Below are 24,066 nucleotides of genomic sequence, written 5' to 3'. Positions count from 1 at the left end.
AATCTCCATTATAACAGTTAGAAAGAAGTGGGGAGCAAGAGCCACATATGGCAGCCCTCCATGCCTGACTGCCCTGCAAAGGTACTAATCTAAAAGAACAAAATACGGGACCTTTTGCATTGGAAGCGAATGCAAAGACTGGTGTTGCTGTTCTAGTGTACATGAGCTGAGAAAATAGTAAGGGATCAGCATTTGCTCCTGACAGTGCAGTAGTGTGCAACCGTGAAGTACAAAGTGACAGTATAGTGAGAGGTACAACACTGAATGTAGGGGCAAATGTGTCCTCTCCTCTTCTTGACCCTTTTTATATCATCAGAAATGTTTTATAATTTTCCTCTGCTGATGCTTTCTATTCATCTTTTCTCATGAGTTACTAGCTGTAAAACAATTACAGGTGGGCCTCAGTATCCACAGGGTATCCTTTCTCAGACCCCACCCCCCACCCCGGATGCTGAAATTCACAGATAATCAAATCTGCAGTAGTCCCTTTTAAGCCCTAGTGGTCTGGAGCTGTGCTCTGGTCCCCTCCGGAGGGCTTTCTGAAGCCCACAGACGCGTCCGCCTGCTGCCTCTGCGGACTTTAGAATGGCCCATGGAGGCAAAAAAATGCCCCTTTCAGTTTCCCAAGGGGGCTTGCTCGGGACTCAGAATGCCTTATATGGCATAATAACGTTGCTTTTTGTTTCCCTCAGGAAACCTCCGAAGTGGCATTTTTTTGCCTCCACAGACCATTCTGAAACCTTCAGAGGCAGTAAATGGATGTGCGCTGCCTCTGCAGGCTTTGGAAAACCTCCGGAGGTGACCGGAGCTGGGCTCCAGTTGCCTCCAGAGGGCTCGGGTGGGGCCAAGTCTGACTCTACACGGATCTTGAGGACTATATCACCATTTCTTCATGAATGTCTGTCATTTTTTCTGCAGCCATGATAAAACTGAATTTCTTGGTTTTTTTCTGCACACTTCTTTCCCTTCCTGTCCCTCAAAATGTTGGTCCAATTTAAGACCATATTTCAGACTCGGCAGCATGGATGTGTTATTCTTTTTGCTTGTTTTTCATTGATTTTAATTCTGTCGACCGTAAGTCCTCAGAGTCAACAAACTCAATGTTTTCTTTCCTGTGAAACACAGTGAACCCTTAATTTAACAGATCTCTGTACAACAGAAGTTAGAAATAACAGATTTCTTCTGCTTTCTGATGTCCACGAAGATCTGTTAGACCCTTACCTTACAGAGCTTCCTCAGCCATGCCATTCTCCACTCTGCTCTTGACCAGGGCATTCTGGGAATCATGATGTTTCTCAGGAAGTGGCAGAGCATCTCCATTCCTCGAGCATTCTTTGAGGGCAGAATGGAGAGCAGCAGCACCTGCACCAAGGGAGCCCTGCAATGTAGGTGAGCCTGCCCCTGAGCTCCTCTCATACTTGTCCACCTTAGAGAGTTCCCATCATCCATCAATCCCGCCACCATCAATCCCGCCCCCCCTCCCAGGTCCCTATCTGCCCACTCTCCACTCTTGTTATGCTCTCCCCACACTGTTCGCTGTAACCAAATATTCTTATTTAAAAGAGAGCAGAAAAACTTACCTGAAGCCTGGCACTGGTGAAGGCTATTTAGCACAATTGCTAAGAACCTGAGCAGGACTGGGGCATTCTCTTGGAATCTGAAGAGGTACACCAGATGCCTCTCCTTCACCTGGTGGTGCTCTAGTGGTCTTCAACTTACTTTGTTCCCATAAGTTGCCACTACCCCACTGAAGTTCCAACCCCGAGGTTGAACCACACTGGTTTATTGGTCTACTGGGGAGAAGGAGCGCTGAAATCTGACAGAAATTCAGTACTAACTGACACCTGTTCCTCACATTAGTCCATTAAATCCAGAGTTCAAATGTATTTCTAAAATTTAATCATTTTTCTCTCTTTTCATACTGTACTTATTCTAGTTGTCTGCCCTGGAACCAAATTGCACATGATGACTTTTTTTTTTTTATAAAGACATACAACTTTAGAGCTGCCAGTCTGTTCAGAGCAATACTAAAAGGGATGGTGTGTTTAACCCTTTATTTCCTGTGGTTATGCTCCTGTCATAATCACATATATACAGCCAAGCTGCTGTTTGCCCACGTGGGGAACAAATAGTGTATCTCACTTTTAAAAACTCTTAAATCAAGCCTTTTCTTGGGGTGTGTGTGTATTCATTCTGATTTTCCTCTTTTTTTCTGCCCCCCATTCCGCTGCCCCACTTCAGCTTGACATCCCATCCTGTGCAATTTTTGCTCACTTTCTAAGATGTGCATGCCTACCTTTGATAGTATTATGTCTGGGAGCAGTGACTGTGCCTGCTTGTTCTTTTTGACATATTTAGTTGTTTTTGGGTACAGGAGTCACATGTGAGTGTAGCGCTTTTTTGACTGTGCAAGAAGGAGCAACATGGACAGCACAGGGCAAACTCATGTGTAAGAAAATAGCACTGGAATTACCATTGGAAGCTGTTGACATGGAATGGGAATAGAGTCATCTACATTCTTTTCTCTTCTTTGACACTTTCCCTTTAGCATTCTACATGGGCACTTTTGCATAGTCTTGTGTTTACTTAACACATTTTTCATCCAAATGACCTTTGAAAGGAAGCGTGTACCACCAGCTTTGGTGGATCTCTCTTGCTCAGCCTTCGTGGGCAGCAGCTTTGTGTTGCAACCCTGGAAATTCTGTGCAGTTGATTGCAACAACTGAGGAACTGAAAGGGCAATATCTGTGAATGTACAAAGCTGCCTTATACTGATTTGGACCATTGGTTCCTCCAGCTCCGTATTGTCTACACTGGCTAGCAGCAGATTTCCAAGGTTTCAGACAGGGATCTTTCACAACCCTTCCTGGAGATGCCACCAGGGACTGAATCCGGGACTTTCTCCAAGTACCCTTCCACTGAGTTATTGCCCCATCCCCATCTAGGCAGATGAGGTGAAGCATGGAGAAACTTATCCTATAAAGTCCTTTCTCTTGGTTGAACATTTTTACCAAGTCTTCACGATATTCCCAATAGCACATTGTACAGCATAAGAAAATAATGGATGAGCCGCTACCATATGAACTCATTTTGATGAGGCACTTGGTAACCTGGCCTTGTTAATTTTGTGTTCTTGTACAAGGTGCCATAATATGACAGACTGCCTTTGCTGCTGATTGCAAACACAAAATAACATGGATTACTCTATAAAACATACTCTTATATACTGGACAACAGACCTGTCGCTTTAAAAAGGACAATGTTATGCTGTTCATCAACTCTGTGCAATTATTCAGTGTAGCACTGCATGAAAGGGGAGGGGGGAGGGGTGGGACCAACCTCCTCTGTCAGAGCCTATCCCCCATGTCGGGCTCAGAAGCCCAAGATGGGGCTTCTCAAGTCTGCTCCAGCGACTGGCAGACTCAAGAAGCCCCATTAAGCAGGCTGGGGCTTTATTTGGGGTAAGAGGACAAATGTCCATGTATTTTATTTTTTATGTATTTTAATTGGTTGTTTGCTGCATTGGGTGCTCTTCAGGAAGAAAAGCGAGGTAAAAATCAAATTAATAATAAAATCATGATGGTAATAGGACTAGTTCCAAATACCATCAAGGCCTACTTCAAGACTACCACCTTTGGCCTGCTAGTGGTGAGGACCAACTAATGGGCCTTGCTTGGATTATGCAGGAAAAAAACAAAGTTGAGACTTGTGGAGAAAACCAATAGTGCCACCCTGTGGTCCCCTGTATGTACAGAAGTGATCTTAGTTGACTGCGTTCTTGTTTATTAAACTTCTGCTTTTTCTTTAAGATGGTAAATCAGGGAGCTTGTAGAGGGTGTGTTTGTGTTTAAAGAAAATTTCCCAAACCTGAAAAAGCCCAGACAAATGTCAACAATATACAGTATAAAGATTCAGAGTACAATCTAGTGAAAATGTTTTATGCCCCACTGAAGTGAATGGGAGTATGACGGGGGCATGCTACTGTAGTGTGTGCTGGTAGACCACCTCAGTGAACACATCTGTTGATGTCTAAAGGACCGATCCTATCCAGTTTTCCAATGCCGGTGCAATTGTACCAATCGGGCATGCACTGCATCTTGTGGTGGGGCAGCAGTCACAGAGGCCTCCTTAAGGTATGGGAACATTTGTTCCCTTACCTTGCGGCTGCATTGCAGCTGCACTGGTGCTGGGAAATTGGATAGGATTGGGCCCTAAGCATCTTTGCATTAGTTGTCTTTCCTAAGAGACTGTGTATAGCTCATGTTACATTAAGGCTATGATCTTTTGAACATTTAGCTGCGAGTAAGTCCTATTTAACACAGTGGGATTTACTTCTGAGAAAATATGCCAACACTAGCACTCTAGCCTTGACATATTTAGGATATATTTTTAAAATCCCATTTTCAGTTTTTGTACATTATTTTAAAACTATTGCCACCTACTCAAAACGCTGGGGCTAAAATGAGCTAGATCTTTAAATGACACATGTTTCGAAGCAGAAATGTGGCAGGAGATGAAAACACTCTGAAGACATTTTAGGGTTGATTTTTGTTTAAAATCTTAATGGGATGTGGTGGGAGTGTGTCATGATGAACTGCACTTCCACTACATTTGCCACTACACCACTGCATTGAGTTAAAGGCTAAATACCCCTTTCACTGCACTATGGTTCTGATTTGAATTGCAGCCACACGCAGCTGCTACTCACAAGTAAACCTAAACCTGTATTTTTATTTATTTATTCGATTTGTATTCTGCCTTTCTCCCCGAAGGGCACCCAAGGCAGCTAACTGTAACAAGGCGGCCAAACCTGTGACTGCACACACTGACTCATTGACCCTCACATGTAGCTTGGCTCAATCAGTTCCTGTCAGAGCATTGCACTTTCTTGCTATGGCTAAAATGTACTATTTGTTTTGCAGCTCCCCCAAAACTTCCTGAGACAGACTTGGTAAGTTTGTGAATTCCTGGATTTGGGGGAACATCTTTCTGGGAAGAAGAATCTTTACTTGTTCTGTTTACAAAAAAATTCTTGGTGCTAAATAAGGAGAAGAAGCCCAATAGATTACTTTCACTTCCTCCATTCAACTGACTCTCTGCATGACATTTATGATTCTTGAAACAAATGGGAATCCTTATAGAGAGTCCTTATAAAAGGATTATCTGAATTTAGCAAGTGACTGACCCAATATGGAATCAGATTTAAGAAAACAGAATGTGCAACAAATGCAGATATGCTTCTGGGCCCTTAGTTTTTCCTGCCTTTGCCCTTAATGCCTCATATCATCCATCTCCCTAACCCTCTTGGTACCTGAACTCACTTCCCCAAATCCCACCAAAACCAAGTTGTTTGTTTGGTGCAACATAAACGTGCTCTGAAAGATATTTTCTCCTTTGTTTCCACTGTCATGTTCTGTCTGTAGGAATCTATGAAAAAGTGTCCCATGTGCAGTGAAGTCTTCCCTAATGACATTGGAGAGCAGCAGTACTCAGACCACGTGCAAAGCCATCTTTTGGAGTGCCCATTTTGTGACAAGACCTTTGACAAATCCGACAAACAAGTATATGAAGACCATGTCTATTGCCATGACTTGATCAAACAAGATTAGTCTAGCTACTGGGGTAGTGTCCCTTTCTTCTTTCTTTCTCTTCATATGATCTTGCAGAGACTGACTCAGAGAATGACTTCATGCTGCTGTTAAATTCACCATGCGAGAAGGAAATCTGTTGTTGAGACTTCAGCATTGATCTGTTCTTCCTTCCACTGTGCAAACTACTAATTAAATGAGCACTGTGCTTCTGCTGTGGAAAAGGATACATATATGCTGACTGTCTACATCCTTCAACAGCTGAAATTCTGCTCTTTTTCAAAGAGTTTTTTTCCACTGTGCCTTTTACTAATTCTAATGGTGATTTGTGTCTTAAATTTTTTTTATTTTAAAAGCATATAAGTTGCCCTTCAGTTAAAATACGCTGACTAAAGTTGATACCCCTAAAGTTGATAAAATAACAAACAATATAACACAGTGTTGAATCCTTAGGAGCAATACGTGTTTTGTCACTGACAGAAATCTCTCTAGTGTAAAAGTGACCTATTTTGTAATATAGTTTGTCTAGCTGTGGAAACTATAGAAATTCCACATTGGCTTGCTTTGTATTCAGTTCACACCTAAGAGAACAGGTAATCGTGAAACATTCGACAAGCGTGGTAGCAGCTTTACCAATTCCTGCATTTTGAGCTGTTTGTACAAGAGTAACCAGAGAGACAAGTTGACAGGCTTACCTTCTGGCATCAGATCTTGGTCATACTGGTCTTTAAAGTGTCTTCTATTGATGAATGCAAAGCATTTCAATAACTGAGATCTGAATAAAGAGGCAAGAATCAAAGTTCTAGACTGAAGCTTTCTCTCCATATGTGGCGCTGATATCCCTCAGGGTGAGGGTTGGTTTTTGCCCCAGGAGCATCTAGCTGCTGACCATTACACATGGGCATAAAGTTTTTCCTTGCAACAACCCTGCTGAAATGACTGGAAGACTCTGGCACTAGACTCTTAAGTCTCTAAAACTAATATGGTTGGAAATTGCACCTGCCCTTCCCAGCAATATAAAGCACTAGTAGTTACTGGAACTGCCATCAGCTAAACAGTGGGGTTAAAATGCTATTTAAAGTCATACATGTAGACTACTTCCATATACAAGTGCCTGCTCTTTTGCCTTCTACAAGCCTGTGCAGCAGCAGCAGTTTCCCAGGCTGTTTGGCAGTTTCCTGTCTATGAAACCCATGGAATGCAAGGCTCTAGGCCTTGAACCTGTTTCTGTAATTAACATTTTTATCCCCTCTGATGGAACATTGATAGGTAAATTAAGAATCAAAGCAACAACATAAATGAATCTTCAATTGGAATTTGTGTGCTTGTATTGCTGCATTGGAACTTGGATTCAAACTTTGATTCTGGTTTTAAAGAACCTATGTTCAGGACATATTCAAAATGGTTAACACTGAACAAGTGCCTAGAATTTTTACACTGCTTCTTGCAAAAATGACTGCATTTTTTAATGTGCTTTGGTGCTGTCAGCACGTGTTCTATGCATGACCAAAAGCTGTAGCAGTAACTAACCACCTACTGGTATTATACTATGTATTAATTACTGATAAATACCTAATGTTGTTGGGGATTCTGTTTGAGTTCTCATAGCATCCTGTTTCCAATTATATTTGATACTGCTTTAAAGAGTGTGGCATGTAAAAAAAAAATTATTTTTAGTGCTGAAGATCTAAAGTTGCACTGTTCAGTCTCTTACAGTTAAATAAACAGACTTCAGTTTGACCTCTTCTTGTTTCAAGCAGTCATTGAGTTCTGTGCTGATTTTTTTGGTCATTGGCATGTTTATGCCAATGGGTACAACTTGCATAATTCTTATAAGGTTGGAAGCAAAGGAGAATTACTTCCCAGGAGAACTGTGTGTAAAGGTAGATATGCTAGGTTTCATGAGAAGGCATAGTAATAAGAGTGTCTTGCATGTTATTAGAAGACTATGGCAGGATCATAAAGGGAGAAGGTCAAATAGAACTGTGAGCTGGCAGGCTGGAAAACCCCTTGGGTTTTGGGGTCCAAAACAATTAAGATTGATTGATTCAGTAGATTTCACTGTAAAGAACTCAAATATAGCACAGGTCTGCTCAAAAGTAATTCCAATTTATTTCAGTGCATTTACTCCCAGGTAAGTGCTTGTGAAATAGCAGTCACAGGGCCCAATCCTATACAACCTTTCAGTACCAATGCAGCAACAGTGCAGTCTTGAGGTAAGGGAACAACTCCTCCCTTACCTTGAGGAGGCATCCATGACTGCCACCCCCACTGCAGCACATGCCCTATTAGCATAACTGTGTTAACCCTGAAAAGTTGGATAGGATTAGGCCCTAAGTCTTTACTAATACACGTTGCATGACCTCTGTTTCCGGAAGCACCAACAATCCTAATGTGTTTTACAACATGTTTAACCCACACTCTTGCGCAAAAATAGAAAACAGGAGTTAATAAACAAGAGTTCAAATTCCATTGTATTTATTTAAACCATTTAAAGAAGCTTTTCTATTACTACAGCTACAGTTCTTTAACAGTTAAAAAACAATATTTAAACAAATCATTGGTGTGAGCATCTAAAAGAATACAAAAGCAGAGAACCCAGGCTATATGAAATAGAGAGATGGACATTTTCTGGTACGCTGATGAAACAATCAGAAAAGGGGGGAGGAGGAATAATATACAGTATTTAACAAAGAATGGGATGTAATAACCAGCTGTGGTCCCAGTCAAAAGTGCAGATATGGGGTAGTTGTGGCTCTAATGATTTCGGACCCCAAGTCCATTATGAGTCTCCAACTTGGTTCTGTCGTCTTGCCTCTGGTGACATCTTGAATCAAGACACTCCTAAGAGCAGCCCTATATAATATATGTTGCTGTGCCCAAGAACCAATCCCAGAAATAAAGTACCCGTATACATGCATCTTCTCACAAGTCCAACAAGAGTCCCAATATGTAAGGTAAATGTAGACCTTGTGCAGATCAAAAGCTCTTGGCAAGACAACAAGACTCAGCAAAGGTGATCAAACAGGGGATTGCTCTGTATTCTGTGCAAGAGGCAGGTCCATACTATGGCTTGCCAATGTTCCCCAGGTATGACGATATTCTTTGACCATCTCTGCCAGCTTTGCCATTGCCTCGGGGAGCCCCTCTCCACTCACAGCACAGCAGCCCTGCACATGCCATTTGAGACCACATGCCTTCCTCAGTCCCATTTGTTCTGCCACCTCCATGGGGGCCCAGGCTCCAGGCAAGTCCTGCTTGTTGGCGAGCAACACCAGAGGCACTCCTTGCAGTTTATAGTCCTGCAGCAGTGTCTGCAACCAATACCTGGCATCCTCAAAACGACTGGAGTCCACGCTGTCCACCACAAACACCACCCCATCTTTGTCAGCATAATAATGTCTCCATAGAGACTTAATCTTGTCTCCACCGCCCACGTCCCACATGGTGAAGGTGATGTCGTCCACGGGCTGCAACTTCTCCACGTTGAAGCCCACGGTTGGGATGGTCCTGGGGGGTTCGTTCAGCTTCAGCCTATAGAGGACAGACGTTTTGCCAGCAGCGTCCAGACCCAGCAGGACAATAAAAGCCTCCATCCCGAAAAAACTCTGAAAGGTTTGATGGATCCGGCTGCACAGAAGCCCCATGACTGCACGCAGCGCTCCACCCCACACACAGCCTTGCGAAAGAAGGAAGGACCTACAGGCAACGGGCTGCCCTTTCATTGGCTCAGCTCTAGGAGGTGTGGCGTGGGGATTCCCGGACTGCCTTGTTGGCATCAAACAGGCTGGAAGTTTTGTCGACTCCTCTTCTGACACACAAGGAAGTCCTGCGCTGACTTGATGCTGTACTGCCTAAGCTTGGCTTGCAGGACCGGATTTCCTGGGTACATTCGATGCTATGAGCCTCCTCGTGAGACAGGTAAAAGTGATTGCTCCTGTTGCTGGTCGACAACCACCAGTAGTGACTTGGCAGTACTGGGTTCTTCTCCCCCTTTCTCTTCATCCCCAAAGCAGAAGCGAAAAGTTCATCCTCTTTCAAACTCTGGTCACTTTATCTAATAACTAAACTAAAATGTAATAAAATTTTAAACAAAATGTTCTGGCAGATGCTTCTGATTCTGATGGGGGGGGAAGAGAGAGACTTGTACTGATGCCCTTATTGTGGGCACTTGTATGGGGGGGGGGGCGAGGGAGAGGAGCTGTGTGATTAGACTACCTTGTAATGTACCCTACAGTGGACCTCCCATATGACAGATCTGGGAGAAAGATGAGACCTAATAATGTGTGTACAACACTCCTGTAATGTAGGGATCTGGGAAGAAGTCAGCATTGAGAATTGAGGTGTGGGTTACAAACACCCTGCATTATGATCACCACAAGTCTGGGGGGGGGGATAAGGCAAGATAGTAGCTTACAACAAGCACCCTGTAATAAACCCCTTAAGAAATGGCACTCTGTTTGTACCGGTGAACTTCAACGTGACTGCAGGAGTCACAGCCCAATCCTATTCACACTTTCCTGGGAGTAAGCCCCATTGACTCGAATGGGACTTACTTCTGAGTAGACATGCATGGGCTTGGGGTGTCAGACAGCAGAGATCTTGCTATTTCATCAAATGCCCGCTCAAACTCCACCCGCAAAGCCTCACTCAGCTGAATGCAGATGCTTGCACACTTTCATACGGGTATGCTGCGTTGAATGACTGCACCCACATCAAACTGGAACTCAAGGCGTGAGTGGTGATCAAATCTCTCTTTGGTTTCGTGTAGCCTTAGCATAGGAGAAGCTCAGCGTTCCAAAGGGGCGTGGCTTCACTGCCTCTAGCTACTTGTTGCAATCCCTCTGAGCTGGGGATGGTTCTCTTAGTACGTACTACTAGTTGGTGAAACCTGTGGCGCGATAAACACGTGCAAAATAATTTAACTCACCACATGCACAGCCCAAGCCTGTGCCTACCCAGAAATAAGTCCCATTAGAGTCAATGGGGCTTGCTCCCAAGAAAGTGTGGATAGGATATGGCTGGCAGTCATCCATCCATCCATCATGGGAGCAGCAGAGCTTAAGATTCAGCAGTCTCCTGGTCCTGGCTAGCTGATTGGCATCTTAGTATTTTCATAAAAGAGCTCTCTGAATGACACCCAGAAGGAGCTGACATTGTGCACTTGGAACAACAGTTTTCTCATTGGTGGAGTCATAGGATGAATTTAAAAAATTGTACAAAAATGGCACTTTTTGAAATTTGATTACTAACAAGGCTAGCACCATCTGGCTGTGGGTATCAATGTTTATTTTCTGGCTCCCTCCAGAGGCTTCTTTTTCCTAACTCAAACTATTCTTTGTTTTGTTGTAACATAATTTAAAGGTACAATAAAATTTATTCTGGTGGTTCACCTGCTTTTTTTCTTCTTCTCCTGAGTAGGTTTTTTTTTCTTTCTTTTAAAATGTTTCCCCAGGCCTTCTAACTAGTTCTGTACTACCAACAAAGTGTCTAGGTACTCAACTAAATAAGAGTGCAATCCTAATGGAGTGTTCTGCTGGCACAGCAACTGCTGCTCTGACCTAGAGTATCACAAACGTACCATAAAGCACATTTATAACTAGTTGGGTGACAGCAAGTCAGCATAGGTGGAATAGGCCTGTGCTGGACCACCACTGGTAAGGAAACCACCAAGGAGGCAGGAAAGGGCTGTTCCGGTTTGGGGGGAGGACAGAATGGGGCAAATGAGGCCTGGGATGAGGGTGGGATTGGCAGAGAAGAGATATTTTTCCCCTTACCCTGTGTAACGCTCCAGCCTGCCCAATGGGTCTACTCAGATGTGTGTCAGCTAAATCGATGGCACAAATCCAAGCAGACCCATGTAATGCTGCCAGGCCTGGAAAGCAAGTTAGAATACAGCAGGAGCCTGCTCTGCCATCCTTGCTCTCCTTTGGGCCTGTACTGTGCCTCCCTGCCTTCCCTGCCCCAAAATATCCTCTTCCCACCTTCATTCTACTCTCCTGCCTCCCTCCCCTCTTCTGCTACTCGGCAGCTTACTCAACTCTGCCATCAGTGGGGATGCAGCACTAGCAGGCAGGCACAGGCCTTTCCACTGGTGACTGCACGAGAGTAGTCACAGATGTGCTTTACAGCATGTTTGTGACACTCTAGGCCAGCAAAGCAGCTGCTGCGCTGGCCAAGGGTAAGTATAGGATTGCGTAGTAAATATAATCCTACCAGTCCTCTCAGGTCATCTGAGGAAGCTCTCTTGACTGTGCCAGCACCAGTAGAGGTGAGGGGGTGGCGATTAGGAATAGGACCTTCTCAGTGGTTGCACCCCATTTTGGGAATTCCCTTCCCCTGGAATTAAGAACAGCTCCCTCTCTGGAGACCTTTTGATAGGGCCTCAGGACCTTCCTCTTCGTGGTGGTTTTGAACTGATACTGGGGGCTGGCACCTTTTATGTATAAATGATTTTATATACAAAATCATTGTATTTTTAGTAAATAAAAATGATTTATTATATTTTATTGTAAATTATTTATATTTAATTGTTCAGATCCTGGGTGTTTGTTTTAATGTTTTGTTTTAATATTTTAATTGCTTTCAATATATATTGTATTGTTTTTATAGTTTTATATAAAATAAAACTGCTTTATGGGTATATGTTAATGTGTTAATATGTTTTTATTTGTGGCTAAATTATGTTTTTAATCTGTTTTTAATATGTTGTGAACCGCCCTGGGTCCCTTTGGGGAGAAGGGCGGCATATAAATAAAGTTTATTATTATTATTATTAATAGTTCATATTGTTAGCTGCCTAGAGTCCCCTTGATGTGGGAGAAAAGCAGGATAAAAATATTAAAAATAAATAAATAAAATAAATCCTTTTACCAACACACAGTGCATGATGTCCATTTCTGGAAGCACCACCAATCCTAATGTGTTTTACATCATGATTAACTCACAGTCTTGAGCAAGAAGAGAAAACGGGCTGTCAATAAGCAAGATTTCAGTTTCCATTGTATTTAATTTAAAACATTTAGATAATTCATTTATATTACAATAGCCAACATTCTTATTATTTCAACAGTTATAAAACAATGTCAAAAAATTATTAGTGTTAAAGTGCAATCTCAAAGAATACAAAAGCAGAGAACCAAGGCTATGGACATGAAATCAGGGAAGAAATGGGTTTTTCCTGGTACTCGGATGAAAAAAAAAATCAGTGAATGGGGGGGTTATACATAGTATTACTTTTATAATGGGTTGCAATAGTCCACTGTGGTCCCAGTCAAACATGCAGAGATTTGATAGTGGTTCTGATGATTTCAGGCCCAAATTTCAGGAGTCTCCAACTTGGTTCTGTCTTCTTGCCTCTGGTGATGTCTTGAATAAAAACACTCCTGAAAGAACAGCCCTGTACAGTACATGCTGTTGTGCCCAGGAACCAAACCCAGAACTAAAGTGTGTGTGCATCTTCTCGCAAGTCCAACAATAGTCCCAATAAGGAAGACAAACTTTTCTAGGCCTTATGCAGATCAAATGGTCTTGGCAAGAGAACCAGATTCGGAACAGGTTATCACCAAACAGGGTTTTGTTCTGTGTGCTGTGCAAGAGGCACGATCTTTTTATGCCTTCCAAACAGCCTATGTCCCCTGGGCATTACGATATTCTTTGACCATCTCAGCCAGCTTTGCCATTGCCTCAGGGATCCCCTCTCCACTCACAGCACAGCAGCCCTGCACATGCCATTTGTGACCATACACCTTCCTCAGTCCCATTTTTTCTGCCACCTCCATGGGGGCCCAGGCTCCAGGCAAGTCCTGCTTGTTGACCAGCAACACCAGAGGCACTCCTTGCAGGTCATGGGAATTCAGCAGGGCCTCCAACTCAAACTTGGCTTCCTCAAAGCGACTGGAGTCCACGCTGTCCACCATAAACACCAGCCCATGTGTGTTGGCATGATAATATCTCCACAGGACCCTGATCCGGTCTTGACCACCCACGTCCCACATGGTGAAGGTGATGTTGTTGATGGGCTGTATCGTCTCCACGTTGAAGCCCACGGTTGGGATGGTCATGGGGGTCTCATTCAACTTCAGCTTATAGAGGAGGGTCGTTTTGCCAGCAGCGTCCAGACCCAGCAGGAGAATGCGAGCCTCCATCCCGTAGAAACTCTGGAAAGCTTGGTGGATCCGGCTGAATAGAAGCCCCATGACTGCACGCAGCGCTCCACCCCACACACAGCCGCAATTGTCGACCTGCGCGGGACCGCGTCCATTCTTATTGGCAACGGGCTGCCCTCTCATTGGCTCAGCTCTAGGAGGTGTGGCGCGGGGATTCCCGGACTGCCTTGTTGGCTTCAAACAGGCTGGAAGTTTTGTCGACTCCTCTTCTGACACACAAGGAAGTCCTGCGCTGACTTGATGTTGTACTGCGTAAGCCTGGCTTGCAGGACCGGATTTCCTGGGTACCTTCGATGCTATGAACCTCCTTGTGAGACAGGTAAAAGTGATTGCTGCTGCTGCTGGTCGACAACCACCAGTAGTGACTTGGCAGCACTGGGTTCTTCTCCCCCTTTCTCTTCACCCCCAAACAGAAGCAAAACGTTCATCCTCTTTCAAACTCTGCTCACTTTATCTAATAACTATTCTAATATGTAGTAAAATTTTAAACAAAATGTTCTGGCAGATGCTTCTGATTCTGATGGGGGGGAGAGAGAGACTTGTACTGATGCCCTTATTGTGGGCACTTGTATTGGGGGGGGGGGGAAGAGGGAGAGGAGCTGCGTGATTGGACTACCCTGTAATGTACCCTACAGTGGACCTCTCATAAGACAGATCTGGGAGAAAGATGAGACCTTGTGTGTACAACACCCCTGTAATGTAGGGCCCTGGGAAGAGGTCAGCATTGAGAATTGAGGTGTGGGTTACAAACACCCTGCATTATGATCCCCACAAGACTGGGGGGGGGAGAGGAAGGGGGGTTGATAAGGCAAGATAGTAGCTTACAACAAGCACCCTGTAATAAAGCCTTTAAGAAATGGCACTCTGTTTGTACCAGTGAAATTCAACGTGCCTGCAGGAGTCACAGCCGAATCCTATTCACACTTTCCTGGGAGTAAGCCCCATTGACTCGAATGGGACTTACTTCTGAGTAGACATGCATGGGCTTGGGGTGTCAGACAGCAGAGATCTTGCCATTTCCTCAAATGCCCGCTCAAACTGCACGCGCAAAGCCTCACTCAGCTGAATGCAGATGCTTGCACACTTTAATGCGGGTATATGCTGCGTTGAATGACTGTCCCCCACATCAAACTGGAACTCAAGGCGTGAATGATGATCAAATCTGTCTCTCTCTCTCTCTCTCTCTGGTTTTGTGTAGCCTTAGCATAGGAGAAGCTCAGCGTTCTAAAGGGGCGTGGCTTCACTGCCTCTAGCTACTTGTTGCAATCCCTCTGAGCTGGGGATGGTTCTCTTAGTACGTACTACTAGTTGCTGAAACCTGTGGCGCGATAAACACGTGCAAAATAATTTAACACACCACATGCACAGCCCAAGCCTGTGCCTACTCAGAAGTAAGTCCCATTAGAGTCAATGGGGTTTGCTCCCAAGAAAGTGGATAGGGTAGGGCTGGCAGTCATCCATCCATCATGGGAGCAGCAGAACTTAAGATTCAGCAGTCTCCTGGTCCTGGCTAGCTGATTGGCATCTTAGTATTTTCATAAAAGAGCTCTCTGAATGACACCCAGAAGAAGCTGACATTGTGCACTTGGAACAACAGTTTTCTCATTGGTGGAGTCATAGAATGAATATTTTAAAAAATTGTACAAAAATGGCACTTTTTGAAATTTGAATTTGTAACAAGACTAGTTAGCACCAGCTGGCTGTGGGTATCAATGTTTATTTTCTGGCCCCCTCCAGAGGCTTCTTTTTCCTAACTCAAGCTATTCTTTGTTTACTGTAACATAATTTAAAGGTACAATAAAATTTATTCTGGTTGTTCACCTGCTTTTTCTTCTCCTGAGTAGGTTTTTTCTTTCTTTTTTTCCTTTTTCTTTTTCAGTGTTTCCCCAGGCCTTCTAACTAGTTCTGTACTACTAACAAAGTGTTTAGGTACTCAACTAAGTAAGAGCGCAATCCTAATGGAGTGTTCTGCTGGCACAGCAACTGCTGCTCTGACTTAGAGTATCACAAACGTACCATAAAGCACATTTATAACTACTTGGGTGACAGCAGCATAGGTGGAAAGGCCTGTGCTGGACCACCACTGTTAAGGAAACCACCAAGCAGCACAGGTGCATGGGAAGGGCAGAAAGGAGGCAGGAAAGGGCTGTTCCGGTTTGGGGGGGAGGACAGAATGGGGCAAATGAGGCCTGGGATGAGGGTGGGATTGGCAGAGAAGAGATATTTTTCCCCTTACCCTGTGTAACGCTCCAGCCTGCGCAATGGGTCTACTCAGATGTGTGTCTGCTAAACCGATGGTGCAAATCCAAGCAGACCCATGTAATGCTGCCAGGCCTGGAAAGCAGGTTAGGATACAGCAGGAGTCTGCTCTGCCATATTTGCTCTCCTTTGGGCCTGAACTGTGCCTCCCTGCCTTCCCTGCCCCAAAATATCCTCTCCCCACCTTCATTCCACTCTCCTCACCTCTGACATCAGCAGGGATGCAGCACCAGCAGGCAGGCACAGGCCTTTCCACTGGTGCTACCTGCACTAGAGTAGTCACAGATGTGCTTTACAGCATGTTTGTGACACTCTAGGCCAGCAAAGCAGCTGCTGCGCTGGCCAAGGGTAAGTATAGGATTGCACAGTAAATATAATCCTACCAGTCCTGTCAGGTCATCTGAGGAAGCCCTCTTGACTGTGCCACCACCAGTAGAGGTGAGGGGGTGGCGATTAGGAATAGGGCCTTCTCAGTGGTTGCACCCCAATTTTGGAATTCCCTTCCCCTGGAATTAAGAACAGCTCCCTCTCTGGAGACCTTTTGGCAGGGCCTCAGGACCTTCCTCTTCAGGATGGCTTTGAACTGATACTGGGGGCTGGCACCTTTTATATATAAAATCATGTTATTTTTAGCAAATAAAAATGATTATATTTTATTGTAAATGATTTATATTTTAATTGTGCAGATCCTGGGTGTTTTAATGTTTTGTTTTGATATTTTAATTGCTTTGAATATATACTGTATTGTTTTTATATTTCATATTGTTAGCTGCCTTGAGTCCACTTGATGTGGGAGAAAAGTAGGATAAAAAATATTAAAAATAAATAAAATAAATCTTTTTACCAACACACAGGTGCATGATGTCCATTTCTGGAAGCACCACCAATCCTAATGTGTTTTACAACATGATTAACTCTCGTTCTTGAGCAAGAGAAAACAGGGGTTGTCAATAAGCAAGATTTCAGTTTCCATTGTATTTATTTAATTTAAAACATTTAGATAATAAGAATGTTGCCTATTGTAATAGAAATGAATTATTTCAACAGTTATAAAACAATGTTAAAAATTATTAGTGTCAAAGTGCAATCTCAAAGAATACAAAAGCAGAGAACCAAGGCTATGGACATGAAATCAGGGAAGAAATGGGTTTTTCCTGGTACTCGGATGAAAAAAAAGATCAGTGAATGGGGGGGGGGGTTATACATAGTATTACTTTTATAATGGGTTGCAATAGTCCACTGTGGTCCCAGCCAAACATGCTGAGATGGGATAGTGGTTCTGATGATTTCAGGCCCAAACTTCAGGAGTCTCCAACTTGGTTCTGTCTTCTTGCCTCTGATGACATCTTGAATAAAAACACTCCTGAAAGAACAGCCCTGTACAGTACATGCTGTTGTGCCCAGGAACCAAACCCAGAACTAAAGTGTGTGTGCATCTTCTCACAAGTCCAACAACTGTCCCAATAAGGAAGACAAACTTTTCTAGGCCTTATGCAGATCAAATGGTCTTGGCAAGAGAACCAGATTCAGAACAGGCGATCACCAAACAGGGTTTTGTTCTGTGTAAGAGATGTTCTTTTTATGCCTTCCAAACAGCCTATGTCCCCTGGGCATTACGATATGCTTTGACCATCTCAGCCAGCTTTGCCATTGCCTCAGGGATCCCCTCTCCACTCATAGCACAGCAGCCCTGCACATGCCATTTGTGACCATACACCTTCCTCAGTCCCATTTTTTCTGCCACCTCCATGGGGGCCCAGGCTCCAGGCAAGTCCTGCTTGTTGGCAAGCAACACCAGAGGCACTCCTTGCAGGTCATCAGCACCCAGAAGGGCCTCCAACTCAAACCTGGCTTCCTCAAAGCGACTGGAATCCACACTGTCCACCACAAACACCAGCCCATGTGTGTTGGCATGATAACATCTCCACAGAGCCCTGATCCGGTCTTGACCACCTATGTCCCACATGGTGAAGGTGATGTTGTTGATGGGCTGTATCGTCTCCACGTTGAAGCCTAGGGTAGGGATGGTCATGGGGGTCTCATTCAACTTCAGCTTATAGAGGATGGTCGTTTTGCCAGCAGCGTCCAGACCCAGCAGGAGAATGCGAGCCTCCATCCCGTAGAAACTCTGGAAAGCTTGGTGGATCCGGCTGAATAGAAGCCCCATGACTGCACGCAGCGCTCCACCCCACACACAGCCGCAATTGTCGACCTGCGCGGGACCGCGTCCATTCTTATTGGCAACGGGCTGCCCTCTCATTGGCTCAGCTCTAGGAGGTGTGGCGCGGGGATGCCCGGACTGCCTTGTTGGCATCAAACAGGCTGGAAGTTTTGTCGACTCCTCTTCTGACACACAAGGAAGTCCTGCGCTGACTTGGTGCTGTACTGCCTATGCCTGGCTTGCAGGACCGGATTTCCTGGGTACCTTCGATGCTATGAGCCTCCTTGTGAGACAGGTAAAAGTGATAGCTGCTGCTGCTGGTCGACAACCACCAGTAGTGACTTGGCAGCACTGGGTTCTTCTCCCCCTTTCCATTCATCCCGAAGCAGAAGCAAAACACTCCTGCTCTTTCCAGCTCTGGCCATCCTATTTAATAATAAATAAGTGATTTAAAAAATTTTTTCTTGCAGATGCTTCTAAATCAGATAGGAGGGAGGGAGGGAAATACTACTAGTATTGTTTCCCTTGGACTGTAGTGTGGATAGCTAGGGGATTCAGCTCAGAGACAGAGGGCAGAGCGAGGGAGAGGAGCTGAGTGTCTAGACAACCCTGTAATGTAGCCCACTGTTGTACCCTACAAGAAATTTGGAAGAGAGATGAGAAATAATAGTGTACACTGTTACGCTATTAATAGTGTAATCTTAGTACACTATTAATAAGGTAATATTAGTACACTTTTGGTTGTACACTGTAGGGTACAATCAATGTCCTGGAGAGGAATTTTCTCAGGGGGTACAATGTTTCTTTGGGGCCTTCCCAAAGGGGGAGGGGGGAGGGCAGCGATGGGGGTGTGGGTGGGCAGAAGAAGTAAATAAAAGAGGATAAGAATGCACATTTGATCTGAACATATATATTTATGCTATAATGCAGATGAGAAAGAATTAACAGTGCAGATAAGGAGAAAGAATTCACAGTGTTTCTCATAGTCCTGGTGTTCAGTGTTGCGGAGCGATCCCCCTCCACACATATCTCCTTTTGGATGAACAGAAAGCACATGGGGAAGGTTTGGGAGGTGGGTTGGCTGTGCTGAGCTCTCAGGATCCTGTGTGACTCAGGAACCTGTATGAACCTGTATGAGTTCTCAGGGTCTCAGGAACCTGTATGACTCTGGACCCCGTCCTCTGGCTCCCAAGCTCCCTTTCGGACCCTGGGCCTGGGTACAAATTACCCTCTTTACCCCCCCACGCCATAGGTACAACTGTGGGCAACATTACAGGGTTGTCTAGACACTCACTGTATACTGTACAACACTCCTGAAATGTAGGACCCTGGAAAGAAATGTAGGACCCTGGGAAGAAGACACTCACTGTACAACACTCCTGAAATGTAGGACCCTGGGAAGAAGCCAGTATTAAAAATTGGGGTGTGGGTTTCAAATGCACTGCATTGTAATCTATGCAAGTTGGGGGAGCATGGTAAGTCAACATCGGGTCCAATTCTATCCAGTTTTCCAGTGCTGGTGCTATTGTGCCAATGGGGTATGCACTGCTTCTTGTGATGGAGAGGCAGTCAGAGAGGCATCCTCAAGGTATGGGAACGTTTGTTCCCTTACCTTAGGGCTGCATTGAGGTTGCACCTGTGCTGGAAAGTTGGATAGGATTGGGCCCATAGAGACTTACAACAACTGTCAAATAAAGCATTTAAGAAATGGCACTCTGTCTTTACTGGAGAATTCAGCCTCACAGATTCTTTACCGCAGGAGTCAAATACCAGAGGAAATCTATTTGTTGCTTCAATTGTCCACTCAAACTCCACCCGCAAAGCCCCTCTCAGATGAATGCAGATGCATTCAGACTTACAGTATTTATTTATTTATAGGATTTCTATCCCACCTTTGTCTCACACCAAAGGGGACTCAAGGTGGCTCACAACATCAACATAAAATAGAACAATATACATTAAAAACAATTAAAACATTAAAATACCCAGGATTGCCACACTTAAAATAGAAGTAATTTAAAAAGCACCAGCCCAGAGTGTCAGTTTAAAGCCTTCATAAGTAAGAAAGTCTTGAGGCCCCGCTGAAAGGTTTCCAGAGAGGGAGCTGTTCTTAATTCCAGGGGAAGGGAATTCCATAAACAGGGCGCCGCCACCAAGAAGGCCCTATTCCTAACCACCATCCCCCTCACCTCTACAGATGGTGGCACAGTCAGAAGAGCTCCCTTAGATGACCTGAGAGGACGGGTAGGATTATATGGACTTGCTTGCAGATATGCTGTGCTGAACTTTTTAAAATGACTAATCAAAATAAACTGGAACTCAAGGTGTGAGTGGTGTTCAAATAATTTTTGTCCCTCTATGATTTAATGTAACCTTGGCATAGGAGGAACTCAGAGTTCTAAAGCGGCATGGCTTCTCTGCCTCTCTCTACTAAGGTTTTTGTGGTTTGTTTAAATCCATTTCAACAAATTTGATCAGGAATGGTTATTACTACTCCATTAGTTGCTGAAACCTGTGGTGCGATAAACACGTTCAAAGTAATTTAACACACCACATGCAGTCATCCATCATGTGAGCAGCAGAGCATAACATTCAGTAATTTCTTGGCTAGATATTGACATCCCTGTACAGTTTTTTTTTTCTCCAAAAGAGCAATGAATCTCACTGAGAAGGAGCTTATACTGTGCACTAGGAACAGTTTTTTTCTTTGGTGGAGATGTAGTAGGATAATTTTTATAAAATGTGTAATCAAAATTGCACTTTTTACTAAAATTTTGTTTTTTAAAATTTCAGTTATATGCAGTCTGGCTTTTAATTCAATATGGAAGGCAAAGAGCAACAGTCATAAATCATAAAATGAAAATACAACTAAGGGCTATAAAGTGTAAATGAACTGTCCTTTCATTGGCTTAGCTCTAAGGGGAGGGAATTCCCTGACTGTCTTGTTGGCAGTAGCATGCTGGAAGTTTTGCAGACTAGCTTGTCTGACACAGGAGGTTTTGATGTAATCAGAGCTTGGTCAGCTGATAGGAGGAGCTCTGGTTATACAAGTTATGAACTGGCTTCTCTTGCAGCCAAGAAAGCTTTTTAATCCATATCCACACACTTTGATGGACAGGGTTAATGCCCATTGTGAAGCCATATGATAGGGCAAGGGCACAATCCTAACCAGGTCTTGTTAGGATTGCAGCCAAAGTTTTTAAAGTAATGTAGCACATGGGCATTTAACCATTGTGTGAGAAGCAGAGCTTGAACACCAGCATGTTTTTGTCTGACTGACAACCTGTATTTTACAGAAGGACAGCTGAATCTCATAGAGCAGTGGTCCTCAAACTTTTTAGCACCAGGACCCACTTTTTAGAATGACACAGCCCAATCCTATCCACACTTTCCTGGGAGTAAGCCCCATTGACTGTAATGGGACTTACTTCTGAGTAGACATGCATAGGATTGGGTTGACAATCTGTTGGAACACATGTGAACACATATGTGTTGGAACACATATGAAGTAATGTGATTAACCTGGAAGCGATGTCATGGCCAGAAGTTACGTCATCAAGCAGGAAAATGTTTAACACCACCATACAACAAAATCAAATCAATTAAGTAAATTAAAAGTTTACAATAAGTCTAAGTTAAAAATTTTGTTTAAAATAAAGAGTTCTCCTAACCCTCAAAAGCAGTTGCTGATCTTTAAAAACATTCCCCAAACATATCAAAGGCTGCAGTCTTATCCACACTTATTGGGAGTAACCCCATTGACTATCATTGTTCAAAGCATATACATGGTAGTCTGTTCAAAGTACAGATCTTCCCCAAATGCAGTCACATACCATGGTAGCATCAAGTCTAATATATTAAAAATAAAATACACACTGAAATGAATAGGGACCCACTTGAATTTGGCTCATGACCCACCTACTGGGTCCTGACCCACAGTTTGAGAAACACTGTGAAAGAACTGGCACATTTATTTGGAACACAGTCTTTTTTTCTGTATTTTTTTATTAACAGTATTTATATACCACTTTTCAACTAAAAGTTCACAAAGTGGTTTACAGAGAAAAATCAAATAACTAAATGGCTCCCTGTCCCAAAAGGGCTCACAATCTAAAAAGATGCAAATGTATACCAGCAGACAGCCACTAGAACAGACAGTGCTGGGGTGAGGTGGGCCAGTTACTCTCCCCCTGCTAAAAAAAGGAGCACCCACTTGAAAAAGTGCCTCTTACCCAATTAGCAGGGGTAATACCCAATTAGCAGGGGTATGGCAACAAAGCCCATGATTTGGAGGAGAACAACAGCGAAAGCAACAGGGAAGACCATGCAACAATGTTATAAATAAGTGGCTAATTCACAACATACACTGTATTCATTTCAGAATCATGGTTCACTCATAAATCTGTGAACACATGTACTTTTGTGTAAATTAACATCCAGCTTAGCTTTTACATGACATTATGAGGCACAAATCCTCCTGAGCAAGTGCCACTGTCAGCTTTTCTTTCATTCTTGTTTCCTGTCCTTCTATTACGGTTTCAGCCACTAGGTCAACTGAGGAGGAGGTCAATGGAAATACCTCTGTTTGTCCATGCACTTTAACTGCTGCTCCTCCTTCCTCCCACTCTTTGAAATGGAAACAGAGGACAGGGTGGAAAAGAGGAAGTGTGAAGGAAGTGCTTCCTCTCTGTCCTCCCTTCCATTTCTGATACAGGGATTGGACGGAGGAGAGGTTAGTCCATCTCCAGGAAAGGAGGTGCAGCATTTGACATACCATCACAGTTGCCAGAAGGTCTTGAACCGGTTCCACTCAGTTATTCCTTTATTGGTCTTTATACATGTCTATATGCATTAGGTTGTATCCAGAGAAAGTGAATCCTGCCTAACCACCAAATGAATGGTACTTACGGTAAGTTAGCCACAACTAACTTGTTTCATTTATTTCAACTATGGTTAGTGGTCTTCAAATATCTGACGGACTATCATATGAAAGAAGGAATGGATTTACTTTCTAGGGGTCTAGGGCAGGATGACCAATGAGTTGAAACTACAGAGAAGGAGATTTAGGCTAGACCAGCAATTTTCAACCACTGTACCGTGGCACATTGGTGTGCTATGAATGGTCTGCAGGTATGCCACTGGAGTGGGGGGGGGTCATCGTAGGCCATTGGGAAATGTGAGCACCTGACTGGCAATCAGGTGTGCCTTGTCAATTGTCAAAAAACCAATGGTGAGTCTTGACAGTTTTAGTACCTTCTCAGTGTGCTATGAGATGAAAAAGGTTGAAAAATACTAGGCTAGACATTAGGAAGAATGTCCAGGGAAGTGTGTACAGTATATGATTGCAGCCTAATGTATGAAAAGCAGTTTCTTTAGAATTCTGGACGTTTGCCATCCTGTGGCAAATGCTGACATTTACTAGAAAAAGAAGTTGAAAAACACTGACATTTATTGAAGGCATACAAATATACTAGTGAATGCCTGACATGATAAAATCACGAGGCTTGTTTTCAGCATCAGTTCCTAAGCCACGGTTCATATTGGCCTTTACTGGTAAATGGTGGCTGTTTGTGAAAGGGAGATGAATATACTACTGCTAACCTTAATTTGTAATAATTGCTCTGTAATTAGTATTCACGCTGTGTTGGTCAGGCTGTAACAAGATGTGAGGGAAAGAAAAATTTAATGGAATTCCATACCATTAAAAAGAATGGAAAAAGAAGATACTGTATTCTTAATTAAGGTCACTTGTTATTTGGTCACAGCCAAATGTCTAGATGCCCTCTGAATAATTATGCTAGTGATCAGTATGATGCTAATTTACTGTTAGATAAAAATTCTAATAGGTAGAGAAAGGGGTTTACCACATAAACCTCATTTTTAATAGGAC

At 43.6% G+C, this 24,066-nt stretch overlaps 4 protein-coding genes across 6 annotated transcripts in view; 1 reads left to right on the top strand and 3 right to left on the bottom strand.

The window, feature by feature from the left end:
• CALCOCO2 (calcium binding and coiled-coil domain 2) overlaps positions 1–7,328 on the top strand; it is a 39,611-nt gene extending 32,283 nt beyond the window's left edge. For all 3 annotated transcript variants that reach the window (XM_066626906.1, XM_066626907.1, XM_066626908.1), the window contains exons 12-13: positions 4,923–4,951; positions 5,424–7,328. In XM_066626906.1, the coding sequence (XP_066483003.1) occupies positions 4,923–4,951; positions 5,424–5,609 (215 nt within the window). In that variant the 3' untranslated portion in view covers positions 5,610–7,328. The remainder of the gene's footprint in view (positions 1–4,922; positions 4,952–5,423) is intronic.
• A 1,280-nt stretch (positions 7,329–8,608) lies between these two features.
• On the bottom strand, positions 8,609–9,235 carry LOC136652332 (uncharacterized). The gene has a single exon (XM_066629267.1). The coding sequence runs from the start codon at positions 9,233–9,235 to the stop codon at positions 8,609–8,611; it is 627 nt and encodes a 208-aa protein (XP_066485364.1).
• Positions 9,236–12,641: 3,406 nt separating this feature from the next.
• Positions 12,642–13,806, bottom strand: LOC136651545 (uncharacterized). The gene has a single exon (XM_066628052.1). The coding sequence runs from the start codon at positions 13,784–13,786 to the stop codon at positions 13,217–13,219; it is 570 nt and encodes a 189-aa protein (XP_066484149.1). The 5' UTR covers positions 13,787–13,806; the 3' UTR covers positions 12,642–13,216.
• A 3,229-nt stretch (positions 13,807–17,035) lies between these two features.
• On the bottom strand, positions 17,036–18,200 carry LOC136651442 (uncharacterized). The gene has a single exon (XM_066627824.1). The coding sequence runs from the start codon at positions 18,180–18,182 to the stop codon at positions 17,613–17,615; it is 570 nt and encodes a 189-aa protein (XP_066483921.1). The 5' UTR covers positions 18,183–18,200; the 3' UTR covers positions 17,036–17,612.
• Positions 18,201–24,066: the final 5,866 nt, after the last annotated feature.

Source organism: Tiliqua scincoides, chromosome 5 (assembly GCF_035046505.1).
Source record: "Tiliqua scincoides isolate rTilSci1 chromosome 5, rTilSci1.hap2, whole genome shotgun sequence".
NCBI lineage: Eukaryota > Metazoa > Chordata > Lepidosauria > Squamata > Scincidae > Tiliqua > Tiliqua scincoides.
Note: the sequence above shows the minus strand (reverse complement) of the source record. Positions and strands in the feature narration are given on the sequence as shown.

Coding starts and splice junctions, on each gene's coding strand:
- LOC136652332 (XM_066629267.1), bottom strand. CDS start 9,235: ATGGGGCTTCTGTGCAGCCGGATCCATCAAACCTTTCAGAGTTTTTTC.
- LOC136651545 (XM_066628052.1), bottom strand. CDS start 13,786: ATGGGGCTTCTATTCAGCCGGATCCACCAAGCTTTCCAGAGTTTCTAC.
- LOC136651442 (XM_066627824.1), bottom strand. CDS start 18,182: ATGGGGCTTCTATTCAGCCGGATCCACCAAGCTTTCCAGAGTTTCTAC.